Source organism: Schistocerca americana, chromosome 6, assembly GCF_021461395.2.
Source record: "Schistocerca americana isolate TAMUIC-IGC-003095 chromosome 6, iqSchAmer2.1, whole genome shotgun sequence".
NCBI lineage: Eukaryota > Metazoa > Arthropoda > Insecta > Orthoptera > Acrididae > Schistocerca > Schistocerca americana.
Window position 1 is genome coordinate 585,204,512 of NC_060124.1, and position 24,514 is coordinate 585,229,025.

At 44.1% G+C, this 24,514-nt stretch overlaps 1 protein-coding gene across 1 annotated transcript in view; it reads left to right on the top strand.

Moving 5' to 3' along the window:
* The window catches only part of LOC124620299 (cytochrome P450 4c3-like), a 44,470-nt gene that overhangs the window by 10,513 nt on the left and 9,443 nt on the right, over positions 1-24,514 (top strand). Inside the window, exon 2 of the mRNA XM_047146971.1 lies at positions 8,392-8,592. Coding sequence (XP_047002927.1) covers positions 8,392-8,592 — 201 coding nt within the window. The remainder of the gene's footprint in view (positions 1-8,391; positions 8,593-24,514) is intronic.

The window sequence follows — 24,514 nt, forward strand, 5'->3', positions numbered from 1 at the left end:
ATTGATAATGGAGACAATGAAACTGACATTGGTGAATAAATATTGACAGCAGTTGTACTTGAGGCAGGCTTTTCAATGGGGTAGACAGCTGGCAGCTCCATCTGTTGAGTTTTCTTACATGATAGGCTCATTTCACAAACGTCAGTACAAACTAAACGTACTGAAAATAACCCCACCATATAAACATGAGCTCAGTGATTTTGTATACAGTCATGATAGACGGGAAATGCTGGGAAGGCGTAATCTGTTAACAGAAAAGTGGGGGAGGTTGCCTTTCCCTGAAAAACACTACAGCTGACGTACAGGAAGATTAGTATCGTAGAATAGTGTGCTGAGATTTATGCAGATTCCGTGTATGTGCTTTACATGTGTTAGTACTATTAGTAAATCATATTTCAATTCCATGTATCGCCAATCACATTTGTGGAACAAACTCCCTGTGCATGTCCGTACACTGATTCATAAGATGAGTTGTGGTAGGGTAAGTATAACACCCTGTACTTGCTTTTTGTGAAATAGTGTGGTCGAGAGGATGGGGAGTTGCCTGCTCGCTCTTAGTTAAGCAGATCTATGGAGGAGGGAAGTGCGTGACTACAATCTGAGGACCCACTTTCTCTCGAGCTTCTTACCTCCAGCCCCACCTTTCCACTCTGTTATTCCTCCAATACACAATTTCCCCTAATATGCCTCTACTGCACTTAGATGTGGTACAAATATTTAATATATGTTATTAATACACGTTATTTAACAACATACGTTAATTTCATACAGTTCACACAATATTTTTAAAACTCTGCGGTTATTCTATCCCCTACAATGCTGAAATTATTAGGTGTAGAGAAAAAACTGAATAAAGCCATTTTTGTAGAAAATTTAATGTAGGTTCGTTCATACAGGGAACATTTTCGGTGGATGCCGCGGTTTTAGAGACGTTCAAGAAAAACCTTAAAAGTGACCTATACTCGCTCGACTCTGAACTTCCCACGCTCACACCCAGCCCATCAGGATTTTTAGTATGTTGCTCATGACACTCCCATTACCACTGTAAAAAAAATTGCGACCACGCAAATTACTCCCCTAATTTTCCTTCATTGACTGGACTGTTTAAAATACAGCATTTAGGATTATTTTATCCCTACAACAACGCAATATTTCAACACTGATAATTTCACATGTTTATTGACCCTTTTTTGACTATCATGGAGCCAGAAGCTCAAAAAAGACCTATGCAGCCTTCAATTACATCATTTTTCAAAGTGAAGTAGCAAAGCTGGATTCAGTCTGAGGTAGTCAGTTCAGAAGATAAGTGTGACTGTGTCAACGTTTCTCCATTTTCAACTCCAGCGGTGAGAAATGACATTTCTTCGTTTGTTGATAGAAATAATCAAAGTAGTGCTAATCGACAAACAAAATATGGATAATCATGGTTAGAAAGAATGCGTTTGAAGTGGACTGCCCCATAACATGCACTTTACAGACGCTAAATACTAGTGATTACCAGAGCGGTTTACATCAACATAAAAAGTGTCGCAATTATTCTACTACAGTGCTCTAATTTCCATTCATTTGTATCAGAATTTTCTCTACGTGTAACTTGTGATCCAAATCTAAATGTTGAAACAGATTAAGTTGTTTCGATGTTATTAAATATATCCCTAGTTGAAATCTTCCTGTTGTTGTCTCGAGCCACATTGACTTTGCCTTATTGCTTTATAGGGCTAGATGAATTACGTGACATTTTTGAAGACTAAGCTCTGCCCTAGAAGAAATAGTATATTTTGAATGAATTCGTCTGAGTTGTTGCATTTCTTCCTTTTGTGTTTATAATAACACGTTGTTTATATTAGCATGACTTACTTTTTGATGTTAAATACTTGCAGACCTGTTAAAGCCGAGTGCAAATCCCAAAGGAAGAGTTCCACATCAGAAGCATATAAGGTTGCTACTGAACTGACTGTCTGACCTGTATGGACCTAGTTAACTGGCCAATAATTACTGATCCTTGAAAAGGTTCCACACATACGTTTCCGAATAATCTGGAAAAATCCGTCAGCAACCACATATTGTCACAGACATCAAAAATGTTTTGCATCACCTCTGTTCCCAGAATTCCTGAACCTGTACAGAAAATTGGAATAGAGATTTACGTAAACATCATTTCCGCCCTTTTTATTGCTCATGAAAACCACACATTGCATGTTGTACCATCATACAGCGAGACCTTCAGAAGTGGTGTCCAGATTGCTGTACCCACCGGTACCTCTAATACCCATTAGCACGTGCTCTTGCATTGATGGATGACTGTATTTGTTGTGGCCTACTATCCACAGGTTCATGAAGGCACAGTTGGTCCACATCGTCCCATTCCTCAACGGCGATTCGGCGTAGATCCCTCAAAGTGGTTGGTGAGTCACGTCGTCTATAAAGAGCCCTTTTCAATTTCCCCCAGGCATGTTCGATAGGGTTCATGTCTGGAGAACATGCTGGCCAGTCTTGTCGAGCAATGTCGTTATCCTGAACGAAGCCATTCACAAAATGTGCACGATGGGGGCGCGAATTGTCGTGTGTGAAGACGAATGCCTCGTCATTATGCTGCCGATATGGTTGCACTATCAGTCAGAGGATGGTATTCACGTATCGTACAGCCGTTATGGCGCCTTCCATGACCACCACCGGTGTACGAAGGCGCCGCATAATGCCATCCCAAAACAGCAGGGAACCTCCACCTTGCTGCACTTGTAAGTAGGCTGTTTAGGTTTTTTTATTGGTAACGCCACCTCTGCGTGAAAATCACTGGCTGTGCTGTGTGCAGTCTGTGTCTAGTTTGCATTGTTGTCTGCCATTGTAGTGTTGGGCAGTGGCAGCTGGATGTGAACAGCGCGTAGCGTTGCGCAGTTGGAGGTGAGCCGCCAGCAGTGGTGGATGTGGGGAGAGAGATGGCGGAGTTTTGAAATTTGTCATGAACTGCTATATTTATATATGATGATATCAAGGTAAATACATTGTTTGTTCTCTATTAATATCTTTCATTTGCTAACTATCCCTATCAGTAGTTAGTGCCTTCCATAGTTTGAATCTTTTATTTAGCTGGCAGTAGTGGCGCTCGCTGTATTGCAGTAGCTTGAGCAGCGAAGATTTTTGTGAGGTAAGTGATTTGTGAAAGGTATACTTTAATGTTAGTCAGGGCCATTCTTTTGTAGGGAATTTTGAAAGTCAGATTGCGTTGCGCTAAAAAATATTGTGTGTCAGGTTAAGCACAGTCATGTATAATTGTTCAAAGGGGACGTTTCACACTCGCTGGACAGTGTGTGTAACTAGTTCAGCCTGACCAGGTTGCCTCCAAACACGTGTCCGACGATTGTCTGGTTGAAGGCATGTGCGACTCTCATCGGTGACGAGAACGCGGTGCCAATCCTGAGCCGTCCATTCGGCGTGTTGTTGGAGCCATCTGTTCCGTGCTGCATGGTGTCGTGGTCGAAAATCGCCATTCGTCGCCATGGACGTATGGAGTGAAGTTGCGCATCATGCAGCCTATTGCGCACAGTGTGACTCGTAACACGACGTTCTGTCGTTGCACGAAAAGAATTATTCAACATGGCGGCGTTGCTGTCAGGGTTCCTCCGAGCCATAATCGGTATGTAGTTGTCATCCATCCTTGTGCGGCCTGAGCGAGGCGAGTCATCCATAGTTCCTGTCTCTCTGTATCTCCTCCATGTCCGAACAACATCGCTTTGGTTCACTCGGAGGCGCCTGGACACTTAATTTGTTGAGAGCCCTTCGTGGTACAAAGTAACAATACGGACGCAATCGAACTGCGGTTCTGACCGTCTAGGCATGGTTGAACTCAGACAGCACGAGCCGTGTACCTCCTTCCTGGTGGAACGACTAGAACCGATCCGCTGTCGGACCCCCTCCGTCTAATAGGCACTGCTCTTGCATGGGGTTTACATCATTGTGGCCGGCCGTTGTGGCCTAGCGGTTCTAAGCGCTTTAGTCTGGAACCGCGCGACCGCTACAGTCGTAGGTTCGAATCCTGCTTCGGGCATAGGTGTGTGTGATGTCCTTAGGTTAGTCAGGTTTAAGTAGTTCTGAGTTCTAGGGGACCGATGACTTCAGATGTTAAGTCCCATAGCGCTCAGAGACACTTGAACCATTTGAACATCTTTGGGCGGGATTAGTGACGTCTCTGAACAGTCAAAGGGAGTGTGTCTGAGATACAATATCCACAGTCAACGTCTATCTTCAGGAGTTCTGGAAACTGGAGTGATGCAAAACTTTTTTTGATGTGTGTAGTTCTGAGTAAAAATTCGTGACTGATGTGTGAAATGCTTTATTAAAATCTAAAAACATTAATGCTAGCTACCATTTGACATATCCACGTTAAATTAATAATATATCTACATTCGCAAGGCGTATCAAGCATTCATAGTCCTATTTGGGCACTAATCTGATATGGCCCAATTCAATATTTTTCAAGACTGGGTTTAATCTGGTGTTCATTGTGCATGAGATTATTTTAAAGTAGCCACTAGGAAGTGTCATTAGGCTAAAATCTTGCGACCTCTCACTTTTTGACGTTTTAGGAATAATTATCTCCATCTACATCTACACAGGTACTCCGTAACCCACCGTACGGTGAATGGCGGAGGCTACCCTGTACCACTACTAGTCATTTCCTTTCCTGCTGCACTCGCAAATAGAGGAGGGAAAAACGACTGCCTTGTATGCCTCCATATAGCACTAATTTTTCGTATTTTGTCGTCGTGGTCCTTAAGCGCGACGTATGTTGGTGGTAGTAGAATTCTTCGGCAATTCTCTAAATTTTCTCAATAGTTCTTGTCGAAGTGAACGTCACCTACCCTCCAGGGATTCCCATTGAGTTCCAGAGGCATCTCCGTAAAACTTTGCGTTGTTCGAATCTACTGGTAACGAATCTGGCAGCCCGCCTCTGAACTGCTTCGATTTCTTCTTTCAATCCGACATGGTATGGATCCCAAACATTCGAGCAGAGCTCAAGACTAGGTTGTCACGGAGTCCTGTATGGGGTCTCCTTTACAGGTGAACCCCTCTTTCCTAAAATTCTCCAAATAAACCGAAGTCGGCCATTCCCCTTCCCTACCACAGTTCTCACATACTCGTCCCACCTCATTTCACTTTGCAGTGTTACGCCCAGATATTTGAACGGCTTGACTGTGTCAAGCAGGGCACTAGTGATATTGTATCAGAACGTTACAGGTTTGTTCTTCCTATTTATCAGCATTGAATTGCATTTTCCACACGTAGGGCTAGCTGCCATTCATCACACCAACCGGAAATTTTGCCTAAGTCATGTTGTACCTTCCTACAGTCACTCAACTTCGACACCTTACCGCACGCTATGGCATCATCAGAAAACACCCTGTCAACCAAATCATTTATGTATATAGAGAACAGTGGCGGTCCCATCACACTTCCCAGGGGCAGTCATGACGATGTGTTGTGGCTTGGCAAGACAGCCAACCCACTATGAAAGGAGGCCGAAAGGCACGCGTTTAAGCTCACGCAGGCTGGCGTGAGGTCTGGAACAGGACACGGAATGAGACTAGTAAAAAACGTACGTAGCTTCTGGAATACTTAACTTTAATCCATAATTGGTGAACATCGCTCTTGACTGTACATGTTTTACAGCATCAATAGTAACTGATAATGGCGCCTTGCTAGGTCGTAGCAAATGACGTAGCTGAAGGCTATGCTAACTATCGTCTCGGCAAATGAGAGCGTATTTTGTCAGTGAACCATCGCTAGCAAAGTCGGCTGTACAACTGGGCCGAGTGCTAGGAAGTCTCTCTAGACCTGCAGTGGGGCGGCGCTCGGTCTGCAATCACTGATAGTGGCGACACGCGGGTCCGACGTATACTACCGGACCGCGGCCGATTTAAAGGCTACCACCTAGCAAGTGTGGTGTCTGGCGGTGACACCACACGATGCCCTTGTCTCTGATGAACACTTGCCGTCGAGGGCAACACACTGGGATCTGTTATTTAAGAGGTCTTCGAGCCACTCACTTACCTGTGAACTTGTTCCATATTCTCGTACCTTCATTAACAGCCTGCACTGGGGCACCGTGTAAAATGCTCTCCGGAAATGTAGAAATATGGAATCTGACTGTTGAACTTCATCCGTAATTGTCAGTACATCATGTGAGAAAAAGGAAAAATTGAGTTTCGCACGAGCGATGCTTTCTAAAATCGTGCTGAATCGTGCATATAAGCTTCTCAGTCTCAAGAAAGTTTATTATATTCTTACTGATAATATGTTCAAGGATTCCGCAGAAAACAGAAGTTAGGAATACTGGTTTGTGATTTTGCGAGTCCGTTCTTTTACCCTTCTTTTACTGGAGTCGTTTGCTTTTCTTTCCAGACGCTTGGGACTTTGCGCTGGGTGACAGATTCGCGATTAATGCAAGCCAGGTAAAGGCCAGGGCCGTAGAGTACTCTTTGTAATATCGAACTCAGATTTCATTCGAACCTGGTGGTTTCCAACATTTCAATTGTTTCTCTATGCCAGGTATGCTTATTATCGTGTTATCCACATGGGAATCTGTCCGATGGTCAAATGACGGTGTGTTTGTACGATTCTCCTGTGTGCACGATTTCTTGAATGTGAAATTAAAAATTTCGGCTTTCGTTTTGCTATCTTCAACTGCCACACCAGACTGATCAACAAGGGACTGAATGGAACCTTAGACCCACTGAGCGAGTTTACGTACGACCGGTATTTTCTCGGGTTCTCTGCCACATCTTTTGCTACGGTGCGACGGTGGTAGTTGTTGTATGCTTTGCACAGAGATCTTTTCACAGACGCACGAATCTCTACTAACCTTCGCTTGTCATTTATACGTTCCCATTTGAACCGAGAGGTAAACAGCCTCTGCTTCCTGAGCATCCGCCGAATTTCCTTATTAAACCATGGTAGGTCTTTTCCATCCTTTAACCACTTACTGAGCAGATAACTCTATAGACTACGATTTACAGTCTGCTTTAACTTTGCCCATAGTTCATTTACATTCACCTGACTGGAACTAAGTGATGCTAATTCACTGTCTAAGTGACATGTTAATAAGTGCTTATCTGCTCTATCTAGCAGAAACACTCTCCTAGCCTTCTTGAGTGATTTATTAACTTTCGTAACATAGTTGCTGTAATAATATCATGATAAGAAAAATTGGAAAATTGTGGCAAGTTCCTATGCGACCAAACTGCTGAGTTCATCGGTCCCCAGGCTTACGCATTACTTAACCTAACTTGCGCTGAGGACAATACACATCCATGCCCGAGGAATGACTCGAACCTCCGTCGGCGGGAGCCGCACGAACCGTGACAAGACGCCGAAGACAGCGCGGCTAGCCCGCGCGGTGACATCGTGATAGCTGATTCCCGTTTCTATACTGATACTGTCGATAAGGTCGGGCATATTTGTAGCTACAAGGTGTAAGATATTTCCATTGTGTGGCTTACCTCCCTTCTGTAAATGTGGATGCGAGGGGCTTGTCTGTTAGTTCACTGTATATTTCTCTCATCGGTATGCCAGTTATGTCACACCCACATAAAATTCTAGTGGAAGGACATCTACGCCAGTTGGTTTTCCTCGCAGCGCTTCTTTGGTTACAGTTTTCATTTCCCCACGAGATACATTCTCGAAGAATTCTGTATCATTGCAAGATTAACTGTGATGGGGATATTTGACAGAAATTCCTTACCGACCTCCAAGTCAATATGTTGTTCTGTGTACGGTTCGGTATAATACTTCATGCGTAACGTTTGATCGTAATTTGTATACCATATCATCATCGTCTTCCAGATTGTTAATTAGTTCCTGACGATGTGTAATAAGGAAATGCCTTGCTGCACAATGTCATCCATATTTCGTTTCCTTATTCGCCTAAATATCTCCGAGGTGAAGCAGTTATATTCGATTTCATACGTTTTATATCTGATACGTGATTAGTCAGATCAGATGGGTTGCAATCAGGTCGTGCAAGCAGGAGTAGTAGTATTAAGACGTGCTTTCTTTGTGATTCAACGCACTGAACCCACCATAGAATCCGTTCTTTGTATCTTGACTGAAATGGGAGACATTTGGCCGCCATTTCTTCAATCTCCTGTTTTAGTCCGTTGTCATGCACTAGTGAGATGTTAAATCGCCAAGTGCCTCATCCGAGAAAGGTCGTTTGCTTCACGTGTCTAAATGTTACGAAGTAGGCGACATGACCCGAAAAGTTCAGAGGCCAATACTCACAATCTATTAAATGACACAAAAACCCTGCAAATGCGTAGATTTAGTTTCGTCTGCTCACGAAAAGTCTATTAACAAAGTGAAGCTTTCATCCTCATCTGTGTTTTCTTTTCGCAGGCAATGACACTAGGCATTTCTAGCATCGAGACGACTTCTTGCGCGACGGGCTACGTGCTGTGTGCGCTGGGACTCTACCCGGAATGGCAGGACTTGGCACAGCGCGAGCTGGACGACTGTTTCGGAACTGGGGGCGACTACCTACGACCTGTCACCACTGCAGACCTTTCCCAGCTGAAAGTCATCGACGCCATTATGAAGGTATTTATGGATTTAATTTCCTTGATTTTAACGATTCTTTCCTTTTTAATTTTATAGTTAATTTCAGGGATAGTTTCCTACTAGTTCTGGAGAATATATTTTACTGTTGATTTTACCAAATCTCAACCATACAAAATTAAGCAGTTTCTTCACTTATCGTCACAAAATACAACAACTTGTTCTTATCTTATAATTCAGATAAACAAAAAATGAAATTATTAATGATGTCGTGATTTTATTAAATGACAGAGCATTTAATAATTACTCACACTTCATAACTTCAAGGAGAATGCCATGACTGTAGCCTGTATCATAAATTAACTATTCTACAGTATATAAATAATTAAAATGACACAACCATAAATGATGTTTCACTTTGAGAATACTGTATGATGGGAAAATCTCTCGGCTTCAAAGCATGTGTGCAACTACCGAGCTCGCCACAGTTTGCAGAGACCTTCTCCCATGAGAAGAGAATAATCTTTGGAAGGCGCAGAGAGAGTGTAGTGCGATCTCAGTCTCGGTCTGAGGCAGTTGTGTAATATCCTGCCCGCACGTCCAATGTAGGGTGCCTGGGAAGCAGTTTTCTCGGATCGCCAAACAACAGTTCAAGCAAATCGTATTAATGCAGTTCATTACAGTAAGTTGATTTGACGATACTTAACTTTCCGCATTCACAAAGGTATGTCGCAATCAAATGACAACATGAAATTAATCAAAGCCTTTGGTATGTACAAGTTCAATGCAAGCAAAACAATTCAGTTCATACGTCACTTACGTCACTCCTGTAGCGTTTGTATGGCGGGTCGTCTTCTACTCCGGAAGCAGCTACGCTGGCGCGGAGCTTACGTTCTCCTCGGGTAGATGCCGCTCCTGTCGTGGTGACGTCCTAGTCAGCGTACTATTGTCTGACGTCGCCTCGCAGCCCTCTCTGCTCTTCCGTTCTTCATCGTCGCGCCGGCGCTTGTCGTTACACCGGAGCATTCCTCGCCGCCCCCGCCACCCCCCCCCCCCCCCCCCGCCACCCCCCTCCTTCGCTGGACTGGAAGCTGTGGCTTCCAGCGGACATGAAGCTTCCGGCCGTACCACGCCATGCAGCCTTCGCACTGGCAGAGACGTCCCCCAGAAAAAAACCAGAAGGGTGCGCGTCCACCTCCTGAGGTCAATAACCAGATGTGGAAGGCGTCGGCTGCTGCGCTGTGGGTGGGTCCAGCTCCGTCGGTAGGACGAGATGAGGCGGAGCAGGCGAAGGCTCCGTCTCCGTGGGATCGTCCAGAGGTGTCGTGATGACACCCTTTGGCGGCTGCTGTGGCCGCGCTGTCCTCGGGATCCGCGTATTTGGGGGAAGAGACACAGAAGGATCAACGTGCACGAGACAGTGGCGAAGTTGATTGTGATGCCGGCGCTGCATTCCGTCTGGACCTGAAATGAGATACATGCGAGCTCCAAGTCGATGGACGATCTCGCCTCGCGCCCACCGTCTGCTGCCGATAAAAAACCTGTAAGACACAACATCATGCGGTGCGAAGCGATACTTACGGCCTTCCTTCGGCGCCGGATGCTGAGGAGGGTGCAGCAGGTGGAGCAGTGCCCGATGGCGGCGGCCTTGAAGCAGTACCGCCAGCGACGGTCCATCTCGTCGGTGCGAACGACAGGAGGCGAGAAACAGTTGCAATGCTTGATCCCTGGTGTGTGCGGAGCGAAGTTCGGCCATCTGCCACATGAAGGTTCTGACAAAACGGTCCGCCTCGCCGTTTGACTGGAGTCAGAACTGTGCACTGGTTAGATGCTGTACGCCATTGCGTTCACAGAATGTTTCAGATTAATTTGACGTGAACTGAGGGCCGTTGTCTGACACTATGACTTCAGGTAAGCCATCGAGGCAAAAAATAAAGGACAGCACATGAATTGTGCTACGTGAAGTTGTCGACTTCACTGGCACAGCAAAAGGAAACTTGCTATATGAGTCAACCACAATCAACCAACGAGTGTTCCAAACAGGTCCCGCAAAGTCTCTGCGCACACGTTGCCGTGGTGATGCGACTTAGGCCAAGGAGAGAATGTCTGTCGAAGAGTGGACTCATTTTCCGCACATGCGTGACACTGTGACATCATCTGTTCTATTTGGGTGTCCATACCCTCTCAAGTACAGTGTCGACAGGCTAGCTGTTTCGGTCGAACAATCCCCCAGTGTCCTCGATGAAGTAACTGCAACACTTCTTTTTGGAAAGCTTTAGGGATGAGCACACATGACTGTCCACTTTCATTTTGAACAAGAATCACACCCGTCTGTATAGCGAAGCTATGCCGACGTTCAAAGCATCGGTGCACAACAGAGTTTTTTATGCTATGCAGGCAACGAGGCCAAGATGTGCGAATGTATGCTAGCAAAATGTTCAAACCTGAATCAGTTTCCGTGGCCTGTTCAATTTTCCTATAGTTCAGTGGAAAAGATTGAAGCAATTCGGAATTCTGAGCATCGATGTTACAACAAGCAGCAGAAGTGTCAAAGTCTGTATCAGGGCCAATCTGAAGATGTGACAGTCCGTCCGCATTATGATGTTGAGCTGTCGTACCTGTACTGAGACAACAACAAAGCCCATCTTTGCAGTTTTTATGCAGTTCGTGCGGGAACCGGTTCGTCGGACGAAACAAGACTCTAGTAGCTTGTGATCAGTTACTAAGTAGAATTTTCTGCCATACAAATAGTGGTGGAATCTGGTGACACCATACACAATAGCCGATGCCTCTTTCTGAATTTGTGAATGGTTACACTGAGCTCTGGACAACACTTTTGATGCGAAAGCAATAGACCTATCTTTATCGCCAATTCTGTGCGAAAGCACAGCACCGATTCCGTAAGAGGAGGCGTCAACTTACAATACAACTGGTTTGTCAGGATCATATTGAACTAAGCATCGATCACAGAGTAATGCATCTTTCAGTTTTTGGAAAGCTACTTGGCACTCATCAGTCCTCACAAAGGGGACATTCTTGCAGCGCAAGCGATGCAATAGAGCTGCGATTTCTGCACCTCTAGGTAGGAACCGAATATAACAGTTCATTTTTCCCTAAGACTGACTGCAATTCTGGGACATTTCGAGGAAATGGCAAATCTCGTATGGCTAACAAATGCGACTGAAGAGGATGGACACCTTGACTGTTTATGACATGACCAAGATACTGCAACTCAGGTTTACTCTTTAGTCCTGCATCAGATAACACACGAAACAAAGTACGCAAATTTGCGATATAATCTTCAGGTGTACAACCTGCTAAGACAATATCGTCCAAATAGTTTGAACAGTTTGGCACTTGAGCAGTCAGCTGTTCCAAATACCATTGGAAAATGGCGGGTGCGGAAGCATTGTCAAAAGGCAAACGCAAACATTTAAACAAGCCCAAATGAGTATTCACTACAAACACTTTGAGATTATTCATCGAGTGGTATTTGAAGATACAGGTCGCGCAAATCAATTTTTGAAGCTTGTACTGGCGCAGTAGCTCCTCGATCTTGCAGTTCTTTAAGTTCAGCAGCGACTTCGTCCCGTAATGCCACTGGAACAGTTCTGATCCAGCAAAATTTCGGCTGAGCATTGTATTTCAGAGTAATATGTGCAACAAAATTGTTAGCTTTGCCTAAACCTTCAGAAAAGAGTTCCAGGAATTCTTTCAGCAAGCTTTTGCATGGAATGCAGACACTGACAAATGTGTTGTTCTCAATGTTAAAGCCAAACAAATCAAATGAATCAAAACGAAATATGTTTTCACAATCGTGTGATTGTAGCACAGTAAGAATCACTGTTAATGTACGCGAGCGATACGTGGCAGGCAGAGTACATTTTCCAAGAACGGGAATGTCTTGTCCATAATAAGCCATCAGTTACGTGCTGGTTTTAGACAGGCATGGGGATCCCACATTTCATATGTGTGACGATTCATCAGTGAAACAGAGGCACCCACGTCCAATTGAAAATTTATACGTTTCCTACAAAGAAGCAAAAGAACAAGAAGTTTATTGGACTGGTGTAGCACTGAAGCAACTGCTTGCTTGCTAGTTTTGCTAATGCCCATTGCAGAATTTGAACATACTTCGTTAATGTCACGGACCTTGTGACTAGATTTTTGGGAGTGGGCCGAATTTTTATGGTTGTTCCATTTCAAACATACGGACTGTACATGTCCTTTCTTGCCACAAGCATAACACTGAGCTTGTCGGGAGGAGCAGTCTTGGTACTTCTACCATGAATAATACCGAGGGCATGACTCATTCTGTTCGCCTGTGTAGCTGCCTGTTTAGCGCGCTGCTTACGTGGCGTGGAGAGTTGTTTACGCGGCGTGGCGAGCTGCCACTGCCAAACGGGCTGGTCACAAACAGGGGGCTCAACCCGACAAATTGATGGCATCCCAAATTTATCGGCCGACAGAGCACCTGAATCGCACTGATCTAGTATTTGCCCTACTTGCTCAAATGGTGGATCGGACTGTTTCAGAATCTGTTCTCTGAGTTTTACATGAGTTACACTGTACATGATGGCATCATGCAACGTAACATCTGAATATAAAGGACCACATGCAAATTTGAATTTGTACTTCCTCGTCATTCCCTGAAAATCTGTTAATCACTCATGATAAGCTTGTTCTGACCGTTTTTTGCTATTAAAAAATTGATACCTTGCTGCTACCACATTCACTTGTTGGTCGTAATAGTTAGTTGGCGAATCTACAACCTGATCATACGAAAGTTCACTTGGAGTGGCGTTAGGGAGTAACTTCTGTAAGAGGCAGAACACTGCACTTCCTACTGTAGACAAGAAATAGGGGTGTTTCACAGTACCTCGTACATTGTGAGCAATTACGTGGGCTTCAGACTGTTGTTTTCACTCTAGCCATTCCTTGCCTTGTCATGAAACTGGAGAAAAGGCGGTATAGTTATAGGTGTTGCTTGTTCCATCGGGCACGCAGCGTTGGCCAGTAGCTTCTGCACTGTGTTTAGCAATGTAGATATTTGCTGGGTGCTGAGTCTGGAACTGAAACATCTGCATTAGCTGAGCTGCATTGCCCCTTTCGCTGCTGCAGTCACGTGCTCCCCGCATTCCGCGTTGTGCGCGATTTTGTCATCACTGCACTGCTCGCCTGTGCAGACACATGGTGTTCCCACTGCTTTGACACACTTATCATTCGATTTCACAAAAACTATTTGGCCCAAAAATTAGATTTTTACGCATCTTCTTGACTGATACCTTCCCCCCATAAGTGACTTAATTTAGTTTCGATGTTCAACCCAGTTATTGTGCAACATTAAATGTAGTAAACCATTGCACGAAATTTTGAAGAGTTTGCAGAGGTAGAAGTCCATAGCGTATACTTTCCGTGTGGTCGATTTTAGTTGCCACAATGTTGAGAATGAAATGTGGACAGGGTACCTAAATTTCATATAAAATTTACTGTATAAAAATCTCATTTAATTTAAGTACCACATAGGTGTCGTATGTAATATTGAGAAATATTCCGTCTTTCGCGACTGTAATAAAAGTTTTATTAACACCTGGCGCGTTTGGCTTTATTTTAAAGCACTTGAATCAGTCAATGGAAGTGGGGGGAGGGGGGGCAGGTATCAGTCAAGAAGATGTGTAAAAATCTAATTTTTGGGCCAAATAGTTTTTGTGGAATCGAATGACAAGTGTGTCAAAGCAGCCGGAACACCATGTGTCTTCACAGGCGAGCAGTGCAGTGACAAAATCGCGCACAGCGCGGAATGCGGGGAGCACGTCTCTGTAGCAGCGAATGGGTTAATGCGGCCGTGGTGGCTTTACTTCATGAACTGCGCGCTCCGCCCTACACGTAAGCTTGCGAACTATGCTATACTATGGCGCTGCTTCTATTGGCGCGTGCGTCGTGTGCAACTGGCAACGCAGCAATCTCCCGCGTCTAGGCGGGCATGCGCGAGCCGCCAAGATAAAAGAATTCAACTATAGTGACCCCGAATCCGTCGTTAAAAGCGCAGTTCTTCGCATTTGCGCCTTATTTCGTGGCGAGAATGTGGCCGCGACGTAGCACACTGACCGATACGCCACTCCGGAATAGCATTGACAAAAGGATTGCAGTGCATAAAGTGAAGTGTCTTCAGATTGCACAAAGAATGCCGAAAACCCAGTGCATCGATGACTCAAGACTCTTCCCTACCAACATCATCCAACCTCCGGTACATCACTTACGACTTAAGATTCCACACTCACACCATGGGTACAGTTCCACTTTTAATAGTGTTACTGGTGTACAACGATCCCAGATTGTTTCTAGGAACGTTTTCGCGTCATCAGAACCCTTCCCCGTCGTGTCTGCAGTATGAAACAGAGTAAAACATACATTTGGCACAAATTGCGTGCCTGCTAGGTCTTCTGCGGCGCGAAATGCAAACGTCAAGTCGTTTACCATTTGGTCACAGCAAACCAGACTTCACGCACAATTGTCAGCCACCTTGCCTGCCGCAAGACACAATGGCCTGTGCTTTATGCCCAAAGCTTAGTACTCGCCTCAAATTGCCACCTTCTATTGTTGTCAACCCCCCTTGCTGTTTGGGATGATTGAAAATGTTTTTATGACAACAGGAGTCCCCTATGATGATGATGATAGATATTGCCATCTAGATGGTCAAGTGGGAGTAATCAGTAATGCCATACTGTCACCACCTCAAATTAACAAGTACGGCGCAACAAAGTTTGCTTTCTTTCAGTGCCTTTTAAGTATCCCTGGAAAATAAGCACAGGAAGCTAGGGGAAAGCTGGGTAAAGTGGCCACCCTAAGAAAAACGTTTTGTTTGATTTACCTTATTTGACATACAAGCATGTAGAATATATCTTATTAAGCTATGTACATTCTAGAACCATAAAAATGTTGTGCTATTACACAGTACCTTGTTCTGTAGTAGAGAAGTGGGCTTAAATGAATGTCTGCAAAATGGCCACTTTGCCCAGCAGGTAGGGCAAAGTGGCCACAGGTGGATAAAAAGTAAAAAAGACTCAAAGAACAAGGTTAGGACACTGAATAGGAAGGAATTGCGAAATTTTACATTTACAGAATGAAATTTATTTAAATTTGAGAAAAAATATTCATACTTGTTAACGTTTTACCAAATTATACAAAACGTTAATAGTTTTAATTTCCAAGTTACAGTGCATCATTTGTCATGAGATCAAAGTCAAATTAGGGTCATAAGTCACTTATCTCTACAATATTCACACACGAACACGTCGTCATCTTCATCACATCCGGCACATTCTTCGTGAGCCCACACCTTGCAATCAGAGCATGTAATGCAACCTTCTTGTCTTTAGATTTAGAAAAAGCCTCATTACAATAAAAAGCGTCAGTGTCCTTATCTTTCTCTATTTTTCAAAAAGATGCTCTTTGCACTTTACTCCTAGCTTTCCTATTTGCACTTTTGCTTTGTTATTAGGCCTTTTTATTTCAACAGCTGGTTTGGAAGTGTTAGTCATTTCTTCTGTTTCTACATGATGTCAGCAGCTCGTGGTCTTCCAGTAGCGCTCTCGCTTCCTGTGCACGGGGTCCCGGGTTCGATTCCCGGCGGGGTCAGGGATTTTCTCTCCCTCGTGATGACTGGGTGTTGTGTGATCTTCATTATCATTTCATCGTCATTGACTCGCAAGTCGCCGAAGTGGCGTCAATTAAAAAGGACTTGCAATATGGCGGCGGAACTTCCCCACGTGGGGCCTCCTAGCCAACAATTGCATACAATCGTTTCATTTTTTTTTTTTTTTACAGGGTTTGTTCTTCTTTTCTTGATCTGCTTTTTCTTTTCCGCCTTATCTTCTAACAGCTCGGTTTTGTAAGGTCTAGAGGTTATTATCGTTGCCTGACCCCTTCTTTGCCCCTTCTTTGTTGTTGCTGCTGGCCTAGTCTTAACTTGGGCTTACTGCAAAAGATGTTGACTGTGTTACCTTCTCATTTGCGTCAGCCATGAAAGTGCCCACATCATTGTTATCGCCACTCACTTCTCCTTCCTGCACAGCTTCACTTTCATTAGTGGGACTATCAACTGCTTCTTCGCTGTTTGCTGCTACAACATCAAATTCATCTTCTTCAATTTGCATAGGCCTATTAACTACGTCTTTAACACCTTCAGTTCCTTTGTTTGTCTCATTTACTGTGTCCCTTCTATTATCATTTAAGTTTTCTCCACAGATTATGCCTATGTCCGATATGCACGCCTCTGCAGCAAGGAAATCTGTATCTGAAAATATAGACGAGTCCAAAGGGACAATCCCGCATTTACGAAATCCATTTATCGCTGTAGACAGTACTGCTGCCAGCAGAAATGCCTCTCCAAGAAGCTTACTAATTTGGAATTGTGTTATTACCCTTCCTGGGTTCTTTCGGAGAAACTTATCACAAACTCTGGCATAGAATGTTTTGAAAGGTGCCATAAATGATACATCTAGAGGTTGTAGTTTGTGGCTACAATGTGGTGGCAAACACACTACAGTTGTATGATTTTCTCTGGCATTTTCTATGAAGTCTGTATTTTTTGTGTGGGTGGCGTGTCCATCCAGAATAAGTAGGACTGGATCGTCAGCCGTATGTTTTATGTAATTCAAGAAATTATCAACCATTTCTTGAAAATATCCATCTGCATCCATCCTCTGTGATGGCACGCAAATGCGGTTCCTGGAGGAGCACCATCTTGAAGTTTAACTTTCATTCTTTGACTGGGAAACATCACAAACGGTGGAATAAATGTCCCCCCCTGCAGACATGCATATGGCTACTGTTGAAAGCAAATCTTTTTCTGCTGACGTAATACCACCAAATTCGCGTCTGTCTTTACAAGAGAAGACTTTGAAATTTCTAGACTGAACTGTCATTAGACCAGTTTCGTCAACATTGTAGATTTTATGAGCAGGGTAAAAGTGTTGTTCTTGCACTCCCTGGAGAACGTTGAAAAATCTTTGTACATTAGCTTTATTAAAGCCCTGAGCCCTGGCCATTGAAGTGGATTCTGTTTTCCTAAGGCCTATGTTTGAATGTCTTTTCCGAAACTGTGCCACCCAGTCCTTGCCTGCCATCTTTTTTTTTTTTTTTATTAAATGGGTGTGGTAGATCATTCCGCTCAGCAAGTTGAAACGCCAAGTGTGGTAAATCAGTTACTGATATGCCATAATATATTCGTTCCATGTTAAAAATATGGCTAACAAGTTCTTCTTGCTTTTTGTTGAAAACACATATAAAGTTTCCAAGAATCTTCTTATTTTCAATAGCATCACGGTTTTTCTCCTGGAATCTTCGTTTAAGTGTGTTTCTTGTAACATTGAACTGTTTGGCTGCTGTTGCAAAGGGCATCTTTTCTTTTCTTACAGCTTCCAGTGCCTGTTGCATAGCCTGGGAATCCCACGATTGTTGCAGTGATTTTCTCAAACAATTTGATGGCGTCTTAGCACATTCCTGTAATAATAGAACATAAGTATCAAAAATCGGTTAATATACTAATGCTTTAGTGTACCTACGTATTTTCAGACAGACTATTTTCTTATTATCAATCGGTTGTTTTAAAACAGATAGCCTAAGCAAGTTACTGAGGTTACGTTCGGGCAAAGTGGCCACTTGGCCGCTTTTCCCTGCCAGACGACTGACCACTTCGCCCGACTGGACGAAATTACCCTGATTGTTGTCTGAAAACGACAATAAGTAACTACCAAATACATAAATATATTGTTCCCAAGGTTAAAATATAACGTTTTACCAGCACTATAGCAATTAAATGTCGCAATACATACATTGTAAATATACGCAATTGAATTGATCATTTACTTTCCATCAGACGTATAGAAAACGCAAAATATGTCACTGCAGACGAATGCGCCCATCTATCTCCACGAGACTCGCCGGCAGTACCAAGGAAGTCTCTTCGAATAGTTTTGAGTGTTCTCTACTAGGTTGCAGCACTCTCGAAGGGAATTAAGCAAGTGGCTACTTTACCCGCCCTTGCCACTATAGCCGTCCATACGCTATATACGATCAACACCTGCACAACACCACTCCATCACACTTCTGGCGACATCTCCGTGCTGCTTTCGATTGTGACCCGATGCTGGACGCGGTACTATGAACACAATGGATGCTTAAACTTCTGCTGTAACTACAACTAGCGATGTTTACACATGGGTATGAAACTTTCGACAAACAAATCATGCTAGCCAATGGTACGTTCGCTGCCATCCGTCACCATCGATTAATAAACAACCAGGACGATGGCACAGCAGGCAGTGCACAGCCATTAACATCTTGAATGCCATCCACTGCCAGCTGAGCCAGCTCAACGCGGCCTGAGAATGACGTCACACCTCACTGTCTGGCTCCAACACACTGCAGCATGAACATCTTGCCCCCACCATGGGATAAAGACATGCCTGACGACAGCATCTTCACAACTGTCATTCTGCTGGTTTATACCAGCACCAGGCAGACAGCTTGAAAATGTAGAAAACAATATGAGTTCCCAAACGCGTTCAGTGGGCTGAAATAGGCATTCAGCCGGCTTAACACAACACAGTCGCCCATCACCCTAGCATGTCCCATAGGCTCACGTCACTTCCATATCACCTGTGGACAGACGCTTCTTCTTTCAAGACCTAACTACAAAACAATTCTTCCTTGGGGATACAGGCTCTGATATCAGCTCTTGGTACTACCACAGAACGCCCGCTTTTGAGGCGTTGTTGACTGTTACTCTACACTCGGCAGGTGACTCGGAAATCCCCATCCACGGCACCACCTTGCCCACTATTCAGCCCACACCGTATTTACAGAGCACCTGGACATTTTATGCCATAGGTGTGTGGGCCTGTTAGTAGCATGGACTTCCTACACCATCACAAACTTTCGCCCAATACAGTGCACACAGCGTCAAAACAATTAACGCCCATTGTCTTCGAATGAGGAGAGCCTGTTTTTAGGTCATTATTACAAAGTATGCTACTCCAAACCAGCAATGGGCTTTTGTTGTTGTAAAGCAAGTTTTCCATAAACAATTAGTACCGTTGTTATCTCTCTGCTACAGCTATTCAATTGAAGACTGTTAACAAAAAAATGTTCATATGGCTCTGAGCACTATGGGACTTAACATCTGAGGTAATCAGTCCCCTAGAACTTAGAAATGCTTAAACCTAACTAACCTAACGACATCACATACATCCATGCCCGAGGCAGGATTCGAACCTGCGACCGTAGCGGTCGCGCGGTTCCAGATTGAAGCGCCCAGAACCGCTCGGCCACAACGGCCGGCCTGTTAATAGAAGTGGAGCACTTTGCAGAGCCTGCTGGTTATTTCTATCGTTATTTTTGTGGTTTCATTTAAGATAAGTATCACTGTCGTTTTCTGGCGGCTGCTTAATTTAATACTGTGATATTGTTTGGTACTTATGAAGGCGAAAATAGGTTATTACATTTTGTCTCCCAGTGCATGAAAACTTGCTGTCCTCGTTTGAGAACAGTGGCCTTTTCCGTGCTAAATGTTATTCGGTATTCTAAGATTTCTTTGCCATGGCTCGCCATGGTTTTAAAACTGTTGAAGAGGCAGTAGAATACTTGTTTTCTGAAGAAATAGAAGCAGAGATAGTAGCTCTGCCTCCACATGTAGATGAGCAGATTGATGACGAAAATACTGAAGATGACTAGTCACAAGCAAATACGTATGTGAGCGATATTGTAGGTACTACCGAAATTTTACGTGAGACATTCCTCATGTTTCTTCTAAAAGAGACCGTAAAGAGGAAATTAAGTGCTGTGATTAGGTTCCGAAATAATTTCCTGGTTTAGGGATAAAATCTCATTGTCTGTTAGATGAACTGAAAGAAAATATGTATGGTTTCACTTCCATAAAGGTTTTAGAAGAAGTTGTAACATCAGTATAAAGTAAAGTGAAAAATACGATAAGGAATGTAAAAATAAAATATATTTTTCAGTTTTACCAGAGGAAATTCGTGTTTGTTGGGTTCTTGATCTTTACTGGCTATCATAAATTGTCCAGTGAAAGAGATTATTGGTCTGAGGAAGATCATCTCGGTGTTCAGATGGTGAAAGAAGCGAAGAGTCGTAACAGGTATCTTGGATTGAAATCTGTAATACGTTTCAACGATAATGAAAATGCCAATGTAAACAAGAGTGACAAATCTTTCAAAACAAAACCATTAGCAGGGGCTCTGGTAAAAAATTATCAGACGTGGGGAGTCTTTCGGGCAAATCTGGCAGTTGATGAAATGTTTGTGAGATACTGTGGACGTCACCCATAAAGTAGTTTATCAGACTGAAACCTATACGCTTTCGATACAAACTTCCGGCCTTATATGGTCTTGATGGCTACTGATACGCTTTCTTACTGTTTTGCTGGAATGACCAGAATGATGTCAATGCAAATCTGTCACTGGGTTCCAAAGCAGCTTTGCAAATGCTGTCCTTTGTTGAAGAGCCGAACAGTTACAAAGTATTTTTGACAAATACTTTACTAGTCATGACGTGCCGAACCAACTGAAGGAACAGGGATTCCGTGAAACTAAAAGAGAGAGCAGAACAAGGAAGTGCCTCCTACCACCACATGATGTCAAGAAAAATGAAGAAAGGGGGCATTTTGAGTTCACATTTGACAGAAGAATGTTCTGGTCATAAAATGGAATGACAACAAGTGCGTTACACTAGCAACTAATTTTGACACTGTGCTTCCTGCTGTCAAAGTTCAACGTTGTAACTCATCCCACAAAGAAAGTGTCAGTGGTCCATAACCACGTGCATTGAATATATACAAACATTTCATGGGAGGCGTCTACATAATAGAGAAACATACTATTGAAGGATGGTAAATATAACTGTTGTGAAGGAATACCTTACATTCAAGAGCTGCAGTGAAGGAACTTCTCTTTCAGTGAAAGAAGTCAGACGACAGATTACGAGAACGTATCTGGAGAAACGTCATCAAATGAGATCAGCTAAGGGAAGACCAACAAAACTCATCTCACCTTCAGCAGTAACGTACCAGATATACAGTATGACCAGGAGGTACAGAAGAGTGAAAAGTAAAGACGATGCCAGTACGAGAAATGCAAAGAAAAGCCGAGAAGATATTGTGGGAAGTATAATGTTATACTCTGCATGGAATGCTTTCGGAAATATCACATTACGCCTTAATGGAATTTCAGTTTTGGAGAATTTTTAGGAAAAAACGTTTGTAAATGTTACTTATTATAAAATATACACATATCACCAAAAGTTTTGCATCACCTCGGTTCCGAGAGTTCCGGAACCTGTATAGAAAATTATAGATCAACATAAAAATCATTTCCACCATTTTTACTGCTTACGAAAACCACACATTGCATGTTGTATCACCATACAGCAAGACCCTCGGATGTGGTGGTCCAGATTGCTGCACACACCGGTACCTCTAATACCGGAGAGCACGTCCTCTTGCGTTTATGCATGCCTGTATTCGTCGTGGCATACTATCTACAAGTTCATCAAGGCACTGCTGGTCCAGATTGTCCCACTTCTCGATGGCGATTTGGCATGGGTCCCTCAGAATGGTTAGTGGGTCACGTCGTCCATAAACAGCCCTTTTCAATCTATCCCAGGCATGTGCGTTAGGGTTCACGTCTGGAGAACATGCTGGCCACTCTAGATGAGCGATGTCGTTATCCTGAACGAAGCCATTCACAAAATGTGGACGATAGGGGCGCGAATTGTCGTCCATGAAGACGAAAGCCTCGCCATTATACTGCCGATGTGGTTGCACTACGATCGGAGGATGGTATTCACATATCGTACAGCCGTTATGGCGCCTTCCATGACCACCAGCTTCGTACGTCGGCCCACATAATGCCACTCCAAAACAACAGGGAACCTCCACCATGCTGCATTCGCTGGACAGTGTGTCTAAGGCGTTCAGCTGACCAGGTTTGCTTCCAAACACGTGTCCGACGATCGTCTGGTTGAAGGCATATGCGACTCTCATCTGTGAAGAGAACGTGATGCCAATCCTGAGCGGCCCATTCGCTATGTTGTTGGGCCCATCTGAACCGCGCTGCATGGTGCCATGGTTGCAAAGATGGACCTCGCCCGCGGACGTCGGGAGTGAAGTTGCGCGTCATGCAGTCTACTGCGTACAGTTTGAGTCGTAACACGACGTCCTGTGGCTACACGAAAAGCATTATTCAACATGTTGACGTTGCTGTCAGGGATCCTCCGAGCCATAATCCGTAGGTAGCGGTCATCCACTGCAGTAGTAGCCCCTGGGTGGCCTGACCGAGGCATGTCCTCGACAGTTCCTGTCTCTGTATATCTCTTCCACGTCAGAACATCGCTTTGGTTCACCCTGAGACCCCTGGACACTTCCCTCGTTGAAAGCCCTTCCTGGCACAAAGTAACATTGCGGAGGCGATCGAACCGCGGTATTGACCGTCTAGCCACAGTTGAACTACAGGGAACACAAACTGTGTACCTCCTTCCTGGTGAAATGACTGGAACTATACAATTGCAGTCTTTCTCGGTATTCCACTGATCAATTCTTCTCGGGTTATCAGCCGAGTGGGGGCGTCGTCTTGTCGCAACGTTTCAATGAGTTTCATACCCAATGGCGAAGATGATGATTGGTACGAGACTCATTGAAATGTTGCGACAAGACGATGCCACCACTCGGCTGATAACCCGAGAAGAATTCATCATGACTGGATCTGGTTGGCTGTCGGATCCCCTCCATCTAATAGGGACTGCTCACGCATGGTTGTTTACATCTTTGGGGGCGGGGGGGGGGGGTTAGTGACATGTCTGAACAGTGAAAGGGACTGTATCTGTGATACAATACCCACAGTCAACATCTATCGTCAGGAGTTCTGGGAAACGTGCTGATGTAAAACTTTTTTTGATGTGTTTATAATAGTTCTGAAATGTTATTTTAAGTTTATAATTACCGATACCTATATCCCTTGTCATTTTTCGTAGTAAGGAGTGCAATGACAAAACAACTGCCAAGGGCCCAGCGTCCTAGCATGAGGACGGCCAAAACGTTTCGCAAGTAGGCAACAAGTGAACAAAATTTCTTCATATTTCCATAAATTAGGTTTCCAGAACACAGTTTCCGAAAAATGCAGAATATGTATTAATTATAAATAAGCTGAGCGCTAATGGGTTACTGCACCACATTACCGGGCCTTGGATTCGAAGATGATTCTCTAATACTACAACCAATACGCCTTGGTCTGCCAGATGCGTTTCTGCTCGTAAGTCTATGACAGAAATAGTCTGTTAGTGCATCTCCACTCAAAGACAGAACATTGACTGCTTTGAGGAAAATGATTACTTCACAACGAAAATTCCTACCTCTGCCACTGCATCAATATGTCGGGAGCCGAACATGTGACAGCAAACACACATATACAGAAGTCGTTTCACAATGGCCAGCCACAACAAACAGGACGCCACCCCGCATGGCATGTCGCAGCCACAGCCCAGACTTCATAGGCATTCTGCCGTACTACACACAAACGCCAGAAGTCAAGAGTCATGAGGTGCCCCCCTCCTCCTCGCCACCTGCCTCCACAGCGGGTCAGCTCGAAATTTGCCACAAGCGGCAATTTTTTCCTTCTTTAAGTTGCATTATGACTATTAGGGCCTGCCATCTTATTACTTTATGTTGGCCGTAGTGCTCCACACAAACCTCTTAGCCCGTACCCATGGCCACCACCACACAGCAAAATTGCGCTAGCAGTTGTGGCCACGGGCACTGTTGCCCGTGCAGCATCACGTGGAGGTGACACTACGTGGAGTCCTTTCGACTGCACTTTGGTGTCATCTTTTATTCACTTACAGCCATTACACTCATTTTTTGCAGAAAAAACAGGAATTTTGAAGTAGGAAA